Source organism: Antechinus flavipes, chromosome 2, assembly GCF_016432865.1.
Source record: "Antechinus flavipes isolate AdamAnt ecotype Samford, QLD, Australia chromosome 2, AdamAnt_v2, whole genome shotgun sequence".
NCBI lineage: Eukaryota > Metazoa > Chordata > Mammalia > Dasyuromorphia > Dasyuridae > Antechinus > Antechinus flavipes.
The window spans coordinates 612,846,345-612,859,123 of record NC_067399.1 but is presented as its reverse complement, the minus strand read 5'-3'; the positions used below and the strand labels follow the sequence as shown (position 1 = coordinate 612,859,123).

General features: G+C 36.2%; 1 protein-coding gene and 1 pseudogene across 2 annotated transcripts in view; one reads left to right on the top strand and one right to left on the bottom strand.

Annotated features, from left to right (window-relative positions):
* The window catches only part of BLNK (B cell linker), a 90,355-nt gene that overhangs the window by 18,476 nt on the left and 59,100 nt on the right, over positions 1–12,779 (top strand). For both annotated transcript variants that reach the window (XM_051981760.1, XM_051981759.1), the window contains exon 2: positions 10,758–10,823. In XM_051981760.1, the coding sequence (XP_051837720.1) occupies positions 10,758–10,823 (66 nt within the window). The remainder of the gene's footprint in view (positions 1–10,757; positions 10,824–12,779) is intronic.
* LOC127552637 (uncharacterized) lies at positions 2,482–2,600 on the bottom strand (annotated as a pseudogene).

The window sequence follows — 12,779 nt, the reverse complement described above, 5'->3', positions numbered from 1 at the left end:
CAAGCTTGAGAAGGAGCTGTCTAACCTTAACATTTTACAGAACAGTAAACTGAAGCCTGAAAAGGGAATTGAGTTTTCCAATATCCCATAGCTTGACTTCTAACTTTCAAACTTAATACTCTTTGCACCTGTTTATAGAGGTGCAAATAGGCTTTAGAGGAAGCCTATTTTTTTCAGACTTTAAATCTGTGCTTATTTCATTTGCTCTGCCTTTACAGATCAGAATGAATGAGAGAAATTTCTGTTATAGAAGAAAAGGCAATTTCCCCCTAGTTGGTGTTAGAAATATTATCACTTATGGCTGTATTTCACAGTATTTTGGAATTCCTGTAACTGGAAAACTTACAAATCTACATAGTTTCTTTTTTAGAACACTGAAATAATGAGCCAAACTTGCTATTTAAGCAAGTATATATAATTAAAATAAGGAGTTAAAATAAAATAACTATAATACATAGTTAAAATAAAATAAACCAGTGGCTGGTTGATGAGCAGCTTCCTGCACTTCCCAATCCCAAGAGATACATGTGTTCAAGACACCAGTGGAATGGCTTATGTAAGGTGAGAATCTCATCAAATTTGAGGTGCCACTGAGGACTTCCTGAAGCAATCTTTTATAGATGTATATTACTTGCCCCAAAACTAAGCTGGACCATCTATATAAAGACATGGACATTATTAGGACCATTTCCATGGTTCCAAGATGAGGGCTGTCAATGCCTAGAAAATGGGTTTAAATAATGGGATCACTTAATAAGTATCTCCCAGAGTAAACCTGAGCTTTTCTTTTTACAATATCATAGATTTAAAACTAGAAGGAACTTTAGAGATCATCTAATCCAACCTTCTTTCTTTACACATTAAGAAATTGAAGACCACAGGTTTAAATTAGTTGCCTAAGGTCCCACAACTCACAGGTAGCAGAACTAGGATTAGAATGTGGGGTCCTCAGACTCCAAAACTCAGTTCTTTTCACTCTTCCAATTGTTAATCTTCTACAAAAGGCATGAGGAAGTTTAGCTATCCACAAGAGTACTTGCTACTTAGGAACTTTTTGAACTCCTAGGAGAAAAATAAATAAAAGAAAACACTCCCCATAATCACAGATTCTCAGAATGGGAAAGACCTCAGAGGATCTTAGATTTATAGCCAGAGGGGACTTTACAGAATGCTATCTGATTCAACCAGAACCCTCTCTAGAATGGATGACTGACTTCTCTTGCAAACCTCTAAGGAGGGGAAACGGTACCTTTCCCTACCATGATAAACAAAAATCTGCCTATATGACTTTTACTCATTGCTCTTAGTTCTGCTTTTTTGGAACCAAACATAACACATTTTGTCTCTCTCCCACAGAACAGCCTTTCAAATACTTAGCTATCAAATCTCTATTAAGTTCTTCCCTAATATTTGTAAAAAGCACTTAGCACAGTGACTTGCTTAGCATATCATGAGTGCTAGGTAAATGTTTATTCCTTTCTTTTCCTCCATTTCATTGATGCTCATGAGGCCTATGGTATCAGGGCCTTCCACCATACTGCTGATCTTCTTCTGATGCTCCACCATTTGTCAATGACCTTCTTAAAATATGGCATCCAATGCTGAACACAATATTATCCCAGAAATGGTATGATCACCTTCCATTTACACTGTATATATTTTACATGTTACCGGTTATTTATATATTGTCTTCTCCCATTAAAATGTAAAATCCTTGAGATCAGAGACAATTTTGCCTTTCTTTGAATCCCCATCACTTATCTCAGAGCGTGACATATAGGTGAGCTTAATAAATGTTTGTTGATTGATCAAGCAGAGTAAAGTAGAATGGGAATACATCTTTCATGTTGGACTATATATCTATGATCACCTAAGAAATCACCTTATTTAACTGTTCTATGCAATGGTAGTGATTGGTTGGAGGTGGTGATGGGTCCATAAGAACATGCTTTCAGACAAATAAACTATACCTTTTCTCTGGTACTTATCGAATCACATTGCTACCACCAAGTTCAGTTTCAAGAAGTCTCGGTGTGGGTGATTCTGGGCTCTCAAAGGTTATCCCAGTAGGACACAAGTTCTGGCAGGTCCTATATAAATGGCAGGACTTCTTATGTGATAAACACTTTGTGTTTAACTCAGTTAAATGCAGTGATATTCCTCAGTAAGTGATTCTAGCTAAGTTATCCATCAGAAAACATTTAAGTCCTACATGCTAGGCCGTTTCTGCCCTCCAAGTGCTCGTATCCTCTTGGGGAAGATAACATATAAATGACTTGGTACATACAAAAATAAATGAGAGGCAATTTCAGAAAGGGAGGTACTAAATCTGGAGAACCAGGAAAGGCCTCCTCCAAGATAAAATTTGCACAAGTCTTGAAGGTGAAAGTGAGGAGCAGATCCATGGCAGAGCACCAGCCAGGGGATAGAGTATATGAAGACTAGAAAGAGAGGAAAGAATTTTTTTTTTTGTTTTTTTAAAGCCTACAGCACCCGGTATTCCCAAGCGGAATCCCATCCAAGTACTAACCAGGCCCGACCCTGCTTAGCTTCCGAGATCAGACAAGATCTGGCGCGTTCAGGGTAATATGGCCGTAGACTAGAGGAAAGAATTGAAGAACTTTAAATGTCAAAGAGAGTAGTTGATATTTGATCTTGATGGTAATAGGGAGTTATTGAGGAATAAGTGATATAAACAGATCTACATTTAGAATTTCCTTGACAGACAAGTAGAGGATGGGGAATGGGGAGAGAAGGAGATTGGAGTAGGGAAAGATCTGAGGCAGAGAGAACAAAAAGAACTTTGTAACAGTCTAGGAGAAAGATGATGAAAGTCCGAATTAAAGTAATAGCTTTTTCAGTGGAAAGGGTTGTACATGAGATATAAATGAAGTTATAAATGGTAAAATCTGACACAGATTATATTTATGGGCTGAATGCAAATGAAAAGTCTAGGATGAAAATGAGATTGCAAGCCTGGTTGACTGGAAGATGGTGTTGCCCTCAACTATAAGAGGGAAGTCTGAGACAGGGAAATGTTTTTTGTTTGTTTGTTTTAATTTTAATAATAGCCTTTTATTTTTAAAATACATGCAAAGATCTGGAGAGCAATTTGGAACTATGCTCAAAAAGTTATCAAACTGTGCATACCCTTTGATCCAGCAGTGTTTCTACTGGGCTTATATCCCAAAGAGATACTAAAGAAGGGAAAGGGACCTGTATGTGCCAAAATGTTTGTGACAGTCCTGTTTGTAGTGGCTAGAAGCTGGAAAATGAATGGATGCCCATCAATTGGAGAATGGCTGAGTAAATTGTGGTATATGAACATTATGGAATATTATTGTTCTGTAAGGAATGACCAGCAGGATGAATACAGAGAGGACTGGCGAGACTTACATGAACTGATGCTAAGTGAGATGAGCAGAACCAGGAGATCATTATATACCTCAACAATGATACTGTTTGAAGATGTATTCTGATGGAAGTGGATCTCTTCAATAAAGAGAGCTAATTCAGTTTCAATTGATCAAAGATGGGCAGAAGCAGCTACACCGAAAAAAAGAACACTGGGAGATGAATATAAACTGCTTGCATTTTTGTTTTTCTTCCTGGGTTATTTATACCTCCTAAATTCAATTCTCCCTGTGCAACAAGAAAACTGTTCGGTTCTGCACACATATATTGTATCCAGGATATACTGTAACCTATTTAATATATAAAGGACTGCTTGCCATCTGGGGGAAGGGATGGAGGGAGGGAGGGGAAAAATCAGAACAGAAGTGAATGCAAGGGATAATGTTGTAAAAAATTACCCTGGCATGAGTTTTATCAATAAAAAGTTATTAAAAAAATACATGAAAAGATAGTTTTCCACATTCACCTTTGCAAAACTTGTGTTCCAAATTTTTCTCCTTCCCTTCCCACTACCCTCTCCCCCAGAATGCAAGTAATCCAATATAGTTTAAACATGCACAATTCTTCTAAATATATTTCCACATTTATCATGCTGCAAAAGAAAAATCATATCAAAAAGGAAGAGAAAAGTGGAAAAAGCAAGCAAACAGCAACAACTAAGGTGAAAATACTATGTTGTGATCCCCAGTCAATCCCTATAGTTCTCTCTCTGGATACAGATGGCTCTCCCCATCACAAGACTATTGGAATTGGTCTGAATCCCCTCATTATTAAAAAGAGCCGCATGGTTATACACAGTTTGGTAGTCCTTTGAGCATAGTTCCAAAATGCTTTCCAGAATGGTTGGATCAGTTCACAACTCTGTCAACAATGTTATTAGTGCCCCAGTTTCAGGGGACTGTTTTGAAGGAAATAGAATGAATTCTATTTTGGACACACTGAGTTTGAGATGCATATGTACCATTTGGTCCAAGTACTTTTTGATGATGCAGGATGGGGGCTAAGAAAAAGTAAAGTGGATATATAAATCTAGGAATCATCTGCATAAAAATGATGAAAGGGAAAAAGAGTTTGACCAAGAACAGAGCCCTAAGAGACCTTCAGAGTTGATGAGTGTGACCTCAGCAAAGAGGAGGGATCAGAAAGGTAGGAGGAGAACCAAGAGAAAAGCTATGAAAAGCTAGAGAGAAGAGAATATTGAGGAGGAAAAGTGTCATACGCCATAGAGAAGATGAGAATTGAAAATGAGAAAAGTCATTAGATCTGACAATTTCTTGGCAAGATCTAGGAAACTGTCTACTTAAGAAATAGAGCTTATATAGCAGTCTATGTCAGATAAAAATGAAATCATGGATCTGCTAAAGTTTCGGGAACCAAACAAACAAACAAAAAACATTTCCCTGTCTCAGACTTCCCTCTCTATAAATATAAAGTTTGTATGCTGATCATTTACCAAGCACTTTGTTGAGAGAAGAAAGATCCCACAAAACAATAAGAAAAATAGTTTGCATAGCCCATCTAGCAAAATTTATTGCAAGGATGTCTTTTTAAACATTAGAAAAGTGGCTCTACTTAGGAGCCCAGAGAATCCCTCAAATTATATTAAACTAGAAATTAACCTGCAGAATAGACTTGGAGATTTATTTTGTATCTGATTTCAAAGTCGAAAACACACTCTTTAAATAGAATATCAGTGGGTCCACTTAATGATCATTGTACAAAAGGAAGATAAAAGAGACTTTTAGAATAGAAAGGCTGAAAGAATTCCTTACCCTTGTAGTAACCAAAGAATATTACAAAGAGATCTAATCCTTCCTTCTGTTATTTTTTTAATGAAAGAAAAAAAATCATTTATGTTTGAAACTACTTCTAAAACTCACAAGAAAACCTTTTAACCTCAATTGGAATCCAGTTGGAAAATATTATGATTCATTTTTAATACATTTGAATAACTGACAGAGAATTATGCAGAATTGCATATCAAAAAATAAAAGGATACAGGGCTTTGATACACAAAACAATTTCTGAATAAAAGACTGAAACTTGTTAATTTCATAGATTTTGTTTTTTTGAGTTAGCAACAAGATGAAGAAAATTCAAAATATTTCTTACTAAGACTCAATATTTCTACTTCACCTTCTTTAAAAATTACAAATTCTGCCCTGATTTTGTCTTGGGGGGAGGAAGAATTTTTATAAATTATAAGTTTTTCATTTTGCCTACATTGCATATGGATTTTTTTTAAGTTTTCAATACTACATACCCTGAAGGGAAACAAAGATAAATTGCAAGATACAAAAAGATAAAAGAAAATTAAAGTACAATGTGGGGATTGTTCTTAACAGGTAGGGTGAGTATTCAGAGATACAGAACATGTTGAAATTCAGTTGCTTTGCAGAAGTTCTTAAAAAGGATATTTTGGAGGTACCCCAGATCAGATAGTAGTAAATGCACAAGTTGTCCGAGATTTAATTGACAAAATGATGTAGATAAAGCACAAAGTTGGGGCAACAGCAGCTAGAAGACAGTTCAGAAGTAATTCGAGGATGAAACTGATCAAAGCTGGTCAAAATATCTTATTTAACTTTATAAAAGTCATTACGTGAAGTACTTGGCAGACGAAATTCTAAGAGGGCTCCAGTAGGTACCTAGATAAGAGCATTACAAATGATTCTCATGTCCAAGCAATTAATGGTAAAAGATTATTTGCATATATAATTTATGATAAAAGAAAAGACTTGGGGCTTAATAGAAAACCAGTCTCTACATCAGAAACACTTGAGATATCTCTGACATGTTGCCTGTGACCCTAGAGAAGTCACAACTTCTCGGTGCCCTCCAGGCAACTTTCTAAAAAAAAAAGTTTTAGTTGTAAAACAGATCTTTTGCAGATCTTTATTGGCAGAGGAAGTTTTTTTGTGGAGAAGTTTCTTAACCAATGAAATCACAGGTGCTTTCTAAAGGAAAAAAAGTTAGTAAATGTAACTTTCTATGGAGCAAAAGCAAAATGGATTTCTGAATAATGAATGAGTGTTCATTTGAGGGAGGAAGCACCCACATGGATAAAGGCAAATCATTAGACATGATATGTTTAGATTTTTTTAAAGATTTGAAAAGAATGTGAATTTTTTTATCATGAGTCCTTCGGAATTGTCTTAAATTATGATATTACAAAGAACAGTTGAATCATTTGCAATTGATTATTATACAGTACTACTGTTACTCTGTGCAGTGTTCTCCTGATTCTGCTCACTTTATTTTGTAATTTTATAGAAGTCTTTCAAGATTTTAAAAAATAATAACTTTTAATTTTTTTCAAAATACATCCAAAGATAGTATTTAATGTTCACCCTTGCAAAACCTTGTGTTCCACATTTTTCTCCCTCCCTCTTCATCCCCCTCCATGACAGTCTTTCAAGATTTTTCTGAAACCATCTATTCATCATTTCTTATGGCACAGTTATATTCTATCACAATTGTTCAACTATTGCCCAATTAATGGGCATGCTCTCAATTTCCAATTCTTTACCATAGAAAAGGATTATTAGGGCAGCTAGGTGGCACAGTGAAGTCAGGAGGAGCTGAGTTCAAATCTAGTCTCAGACACTTAACACTTCCTAGCTGTGTGACCTTGGGCAAGTCACTTAACCCCAATTGCCTCAAGGGAAAAAAGGATTGCTCTAACTATTTTTGTACATTTAGGGCCTTTTTTCTTTTTTTAATCTTGGATACAGATCTAGCATGGTATTGTTTTGGTCAGAGGTTATGCATAGTTTTATAGTCTTTTGAACATAGTTCCAAATTTCACAACAGAAAAACATTTCTATGAAAAATATAGGAAGGTGTGTGACCCGGACCAAATGAATTATATAGGAATTAAGGGCTATCAGAGTAGGGAGGAAGGACAAGTAGGTAGTACAATGGATAGAGTTTAAATCTGGCCTCAAACACTTACTAGCTGTGTGACTCTGGGTACATCACTTAACCGTGTTTGGCTTAGTTTCCTCATGAGCCAGAGAAGGAAATGGCAGTGTGTTTACCAAGAAATCGCCAAACAGGGACATGAAGAATTGGACACAATTGAAAAATGCCTCAATAACAAGAGTAGGAGAGTTCACCGTAAGCTGTGTGGTTAGGGCAGGCAACCTGTAGGAGCTGGAATTTGAGTTAGACTTTAAAAGATAGTTGAGATTTGGAAAGATGGAATAGAGTAAAGAGGTAGAGCATTCCGGGCAAGGAATTACAGTCTGGACAAAGGCTTGGCCAGTAATGCACAAGGAGTCTCTCTTTGGGTGAGAATGCTTCTAGGGGCTAGAGTAGCTTATCCATCTAAGGAGAAAGAAGTAGGACAAACTATTGAGAAGTTAGGTCAAAGGCCATACAATCAAATCTGTGAGCACAGAGATAGATAGCATGAGAGGCTGAGACCATGTAAAGCAGAGGTCAAGCATGGGAGTGGGCCGGACTTGGTAGGTCTGAAGCCACCAGCTAGGGCAGACTTTGGGCATTGAGCTCTGCTGGCCAATCAGCCAGAGAATACATGATTTCCAGAAGTCAAAGAAGGGAGGAGATTGGAAGGCACTGCAAGGGTTGAGACATCAGAAGAGACTGAGGTCCTACGAGGTGGCAATCCACCTTGCTGGAGGGAACTTCCTCACCCAGCGGTTGCCTACATCAGTGAGATCACAGGGTCAATCTGTGATTCTATATTTTGTTTTTACTCACCTAGGTAGATGCTATTTCTTGTTGGGAGAATGAAAGCTCTTTGAGTTTAAGCTAAATTTTTGTTATTATCTCCATATCCTCCTTGTCATGCATAGGGTCTGGAATGTAGTACTACATTTTTAAACTAAATGTAAATGAGTTGAAAACAATTAGGAGTCAAAAATTCCACATGCACCAAAGTGCAAAGCACTATGTTATGTACCATATAAGTTACTGCTGAGTCTAATTCTTTATGACAAACTCTTCCTTTTGGGGCTTTGTTAGCAAATATTGAAGTAGGTTGCTATTTCCTTCTGCAGTTCATTTTACAGATGAAGAAACTGAGACAAACAGTATTAAGTGACTTGCCCAGAATCACACAGCTGATATTTGTCTGAGGACAAATTTGAATTCAGGAAAAGGATTTTTTCTGACTTCAGATCCAGCACTCTATTCATTCTTCCAGCTTGCTGCCCCCCTATATAAGAAGTCGGCAAAGAGAAAGAACATCCTGACTGGATTCAAGAACCCCTTTAATGTAAAGCATCATGTTTTTTCTCAAGCAGGGAATTCTCATTTACATGTTGTCTCCTCCATTAAAATGTGAACTCCTTGAGAACAGAAGCAACTTTCTTTTTTCTTTTTTGCTGAGGCAATTGGGGTTAAGTGATTTGCCCAGGGTCACACAGCTAGGAAGTGTTAAGTGTCTGAGACCAAATTTGAACTCAGGTCCTCCTGACTTCAATGTTGATGATCTACACCAATTAGCTGCCCCCGGAAACTTTTTTTTTTTGGTATGGTGCTTGGAACATCAAAAGCACTTAATGACATGTTTGTTAACAAATTGACTTAACATCCTGTGACTCAGTTTCCTCATCTGTGAAATGAAGGGTCAGAATTAATGGCCTCCAAGTTCTCTTCCAGATCTAAATATGAATCTATGCTCCATCAGGTAACATGCAAGCCATGTTAGGGAAGTGGTAAACAGGCAACTTGATTGGAATGAGGAAATGGTCAGAAACAAGGATAGGAGGTGAGGTTGTCTAAGACCTTGAAGGCCAAGACAGGAGTTTGAACGTTAGATGGATAGAGAATGAAGGGCTTCTGTGCTGGGGAATAAAGTGATTTTTTTTTTCAAAACAGTGATGTTGCTCATTTTTAGTATGGAGTACGAAGGCTGAGAGAGCAGGAGATGGCATATTAGAAGCTTATACATAGTGGTAGTCACCAGCAGCACATTAATAGACTTTTTAATTTTGATATCTAATTCTCCTAAATTTACGAAATCACTGAAATGAGGATTGTAATTGTGATGATGATGGTGGTAACAGCTAACATTTATATAGAGCTTTAGGATTTTCACAGTGCTTTATACTAGTGGATAGAGATCTGAAAATGACTCATTTACTAGCCCTGGTGTCAGCAGGATCAGAGTTCAAATCTGGCTTTAGATACCTATTAGCAATATAATGCTTAGCAAATCACTTAACCTTTTTCTTCCTCAGTTTCTTTAATTATAAAAAGGGGATAATGATAGTACTTATTTCTCAGTATTATTGTGAACATCAAATGAAATATTTATTTATTTTTGCTTAACTATTCTATTTTTTAATTTTAAGGTGAAAAATTTTAATAGTATTTAATTTTTCCAAATACATGTAGAGATAGTTTTCAACATTCATTTTTGTAAAACTTTGTATTCCAGTTCCCCACCACCTTACCTCATTACCCCGTCCCCAAGAGAGTAAGCAATGCGATACAAGTTAAATATGTGTGATCCTTTTCAACATATTTCCATATTTGTTATGTTGTGCAATAAAAATGAGATAATATTTATAAAGCATTTAACACAGTGCCTTGCACATAGTAGGTCCTTAAAGAAACATGGATTTCCCAGTGTCCAACAAATTGAAAGAATTTGATTAGATAGATGGTTTCTAAGTTGCTTCCCAGTGTTAAGATTCTATTCACTCCTAGGTAGGTGTTAGTTATTTAGCTGAGCTAAAGAATTGCCTTTCAGTTAGAACCATTCATTAGTCTGGAGCCTTTCTCAGGTTTGCATTATATTTTCCTCTAAGAATAGTTTCAGTGTGTTCCTTGCCTCTCCAGAGTCTCAAGCATAGACTGTGTCTTATTGCACCATCCTAAAAATGGCCTCATCAGCTAATAATGTCATTAGCTGAATTCTTTTAGAAGCATAGGACTCCCCACCCCCCAAAATTTGGCTTATTGAGGCCAGAGTCAGCCACTCTGCTAATACCAAGTTCTCTCAAAACCTTGCTCAAAAGTATTCTTTCTCCCATAGTCTCTAGCCTACCCTTCCTCCTCACAGTTTGCTTTAGCCCCTCCCTTTCCTTGCAAAGACTAATGTTTCATTCTAACAGACTACCCTCTTTGTAGCACCATATACCAAATACCTAATTTTAAAACTCATTTAATAGGACAAAATAGCATATAGGTACCAATAAACATTGTTTAAACAAAGTTTAATCCAAAATGAGGTTTGGTTTCTCCTTTTTTCAGTCACAGGAGAGACTGAGATTCTTGAAGAAAGATTTAAAATATATATATAAATTTCAAACTATAAAGTTGTTATTTTTATGATAACTGATGTTATTTTATGATTGGTTTTCTTATAGGCAACTTCAAAAGGTCTTACATGGTATTACAAACAATGAAGGTGGAATCATGAACAAATTTAAAAAGTAAGTGGAATCTTCACCAATTTTATTGCACTCATAGATAATGGATGATAAGTGGTGTGGTTTATTTCCTGAAAAACATACAGCAAGAAGGGAAAGACCAATGTTACCAGAATAGTTCTAAATTTTTTTAGAAGGTACCCCTATTTCATCTCTTCCTTCCTAATGATAAATGACAGAACCTCAAGTTGGAAGAAACCTCCAGTCTGAATGGATATACTTGAACAAGAACCTACCTATAACATAACTAAGAAGTAATCATCTGACCTTTGCTGGAAAAAACCCATTGGAGGAAACAAAGTACTCAAGGCAGCTTCACTTTGGGACAGCTTTAATTGGGAGGAAATTTTATGACATCGAGTCTAAATTTGCTTCTATACTATCCTGTCACCCATCACCATACCTTACTATTGCTCCTAATTTTATCCTCTTGGACCAAAGAGAATTAGTCTAATCCCTCTTTTGCTTGTTACCTTCAAATGAAACTAGCATCTCAATTTTAATCTCTTTTGTATAATCCACATTCCCATTTCTTTCAATCCATTATCATATGGTGAAGTGGATAGAGCCCTGAGCCTAGAATCAGAAAGACTCATCATCCTTTTATAGAGAATCTCCAGGTACTGAATGTCCTTCCAAAAATGTGATACCCCAAACTAAGCATAAGTGACAAATGTGGGATGATCAAGGCAGAGTACAAAAGGACTTTCTCCTTCCTAGTTCTGTATATTAGTTCCCTCTCTTTATGCTAAGCTCTATCAATTGATACAAAATTTAAAAAAATAATTTTATTTTCACTTATTAGGTAGTTTCTATCTGTGCAAATGTACTTTCAATACAAATAATTATAAGCAAATACTGCAACTATGTTACAATTAAAAAAATTCATTCTACTAGCTCTTTTATTTGCCTTTTGGATTTCTTTTTAAAATGTACCTCATCAATTGACACAGCTTGGTCCTTTTAAAAGGTCTTCTTAAATTCTGGGCCTTCAACTCATCACCCTTCCCAAAAACTAACCTGCCTTCTTCCCACCCCAATCAATTGCAAAATTCCTTTGCTTCTATTTCCACATCTCTGTTCTTCCCCCCTTTTCTCCACTAGAGTTAGCACACTAGTTAAGGTTCTCCTCATTACCTCTCATCTGGGCTTTTAATTACTATCTGAGTAGATCCCCAGTGCCCCTAGGATGAAATACAAGCTCCTTTGGGGGCTTTAAAATCCTTCACAGTTTTGTTTCAACATCTTTGTTTAAGCAGACTGGTACTACTCCATGTTCTCTACTTCAGCCAAATTAGCCCTACTTGTTCCCCCCATATATAACATTCTATATCCTACCCTTGTACCTTTTCACATATTCTTCCCCACACATCTTGATGTTTTTTGTATTTTGTCTGTCCCCAAAATCTTACTAATATAATATTATAGCTTAAAACGGCACTAAGATTTTTGGGACATCCTGTATTTTACATATCCTAATCTGTGTAGATATTGTATTTCCCAGTGTAGAAATATAAGAATGTAAGTGCTTTATGGATGGGGACTATTTGATTTTTTGTATTTATATCCCTATCACCAAACACAGTGTAGGCACAATGAGCATATGGACAGTGTTCAAAATATTGATGAAATAAATGGAATTAATGCAACTGAGGATTATGTAAGGTTTCTTGGCTGTTACAGTTGGCTCATATTTGGCTTAAAAACCATCTCCTAGATTTTTTTTCCCAAATAAATTTCTTCTTAGCCATACCTTTTGACTCCAATTATGAAATTGTGAGTTCATCCCTATTGGACTTGATCTCCTTAATTTGGTCTAGTATAATAAGGTTTATTTTGGATTCTGACTATCATCAGACATGTTGGTCATCCCTCTCAGCTATGTGTCATCTACAAATTTGATGAGCATGCCATCTATAACTTCATTCAAATCATTAATAGAAATGTTAGAATAGAGCC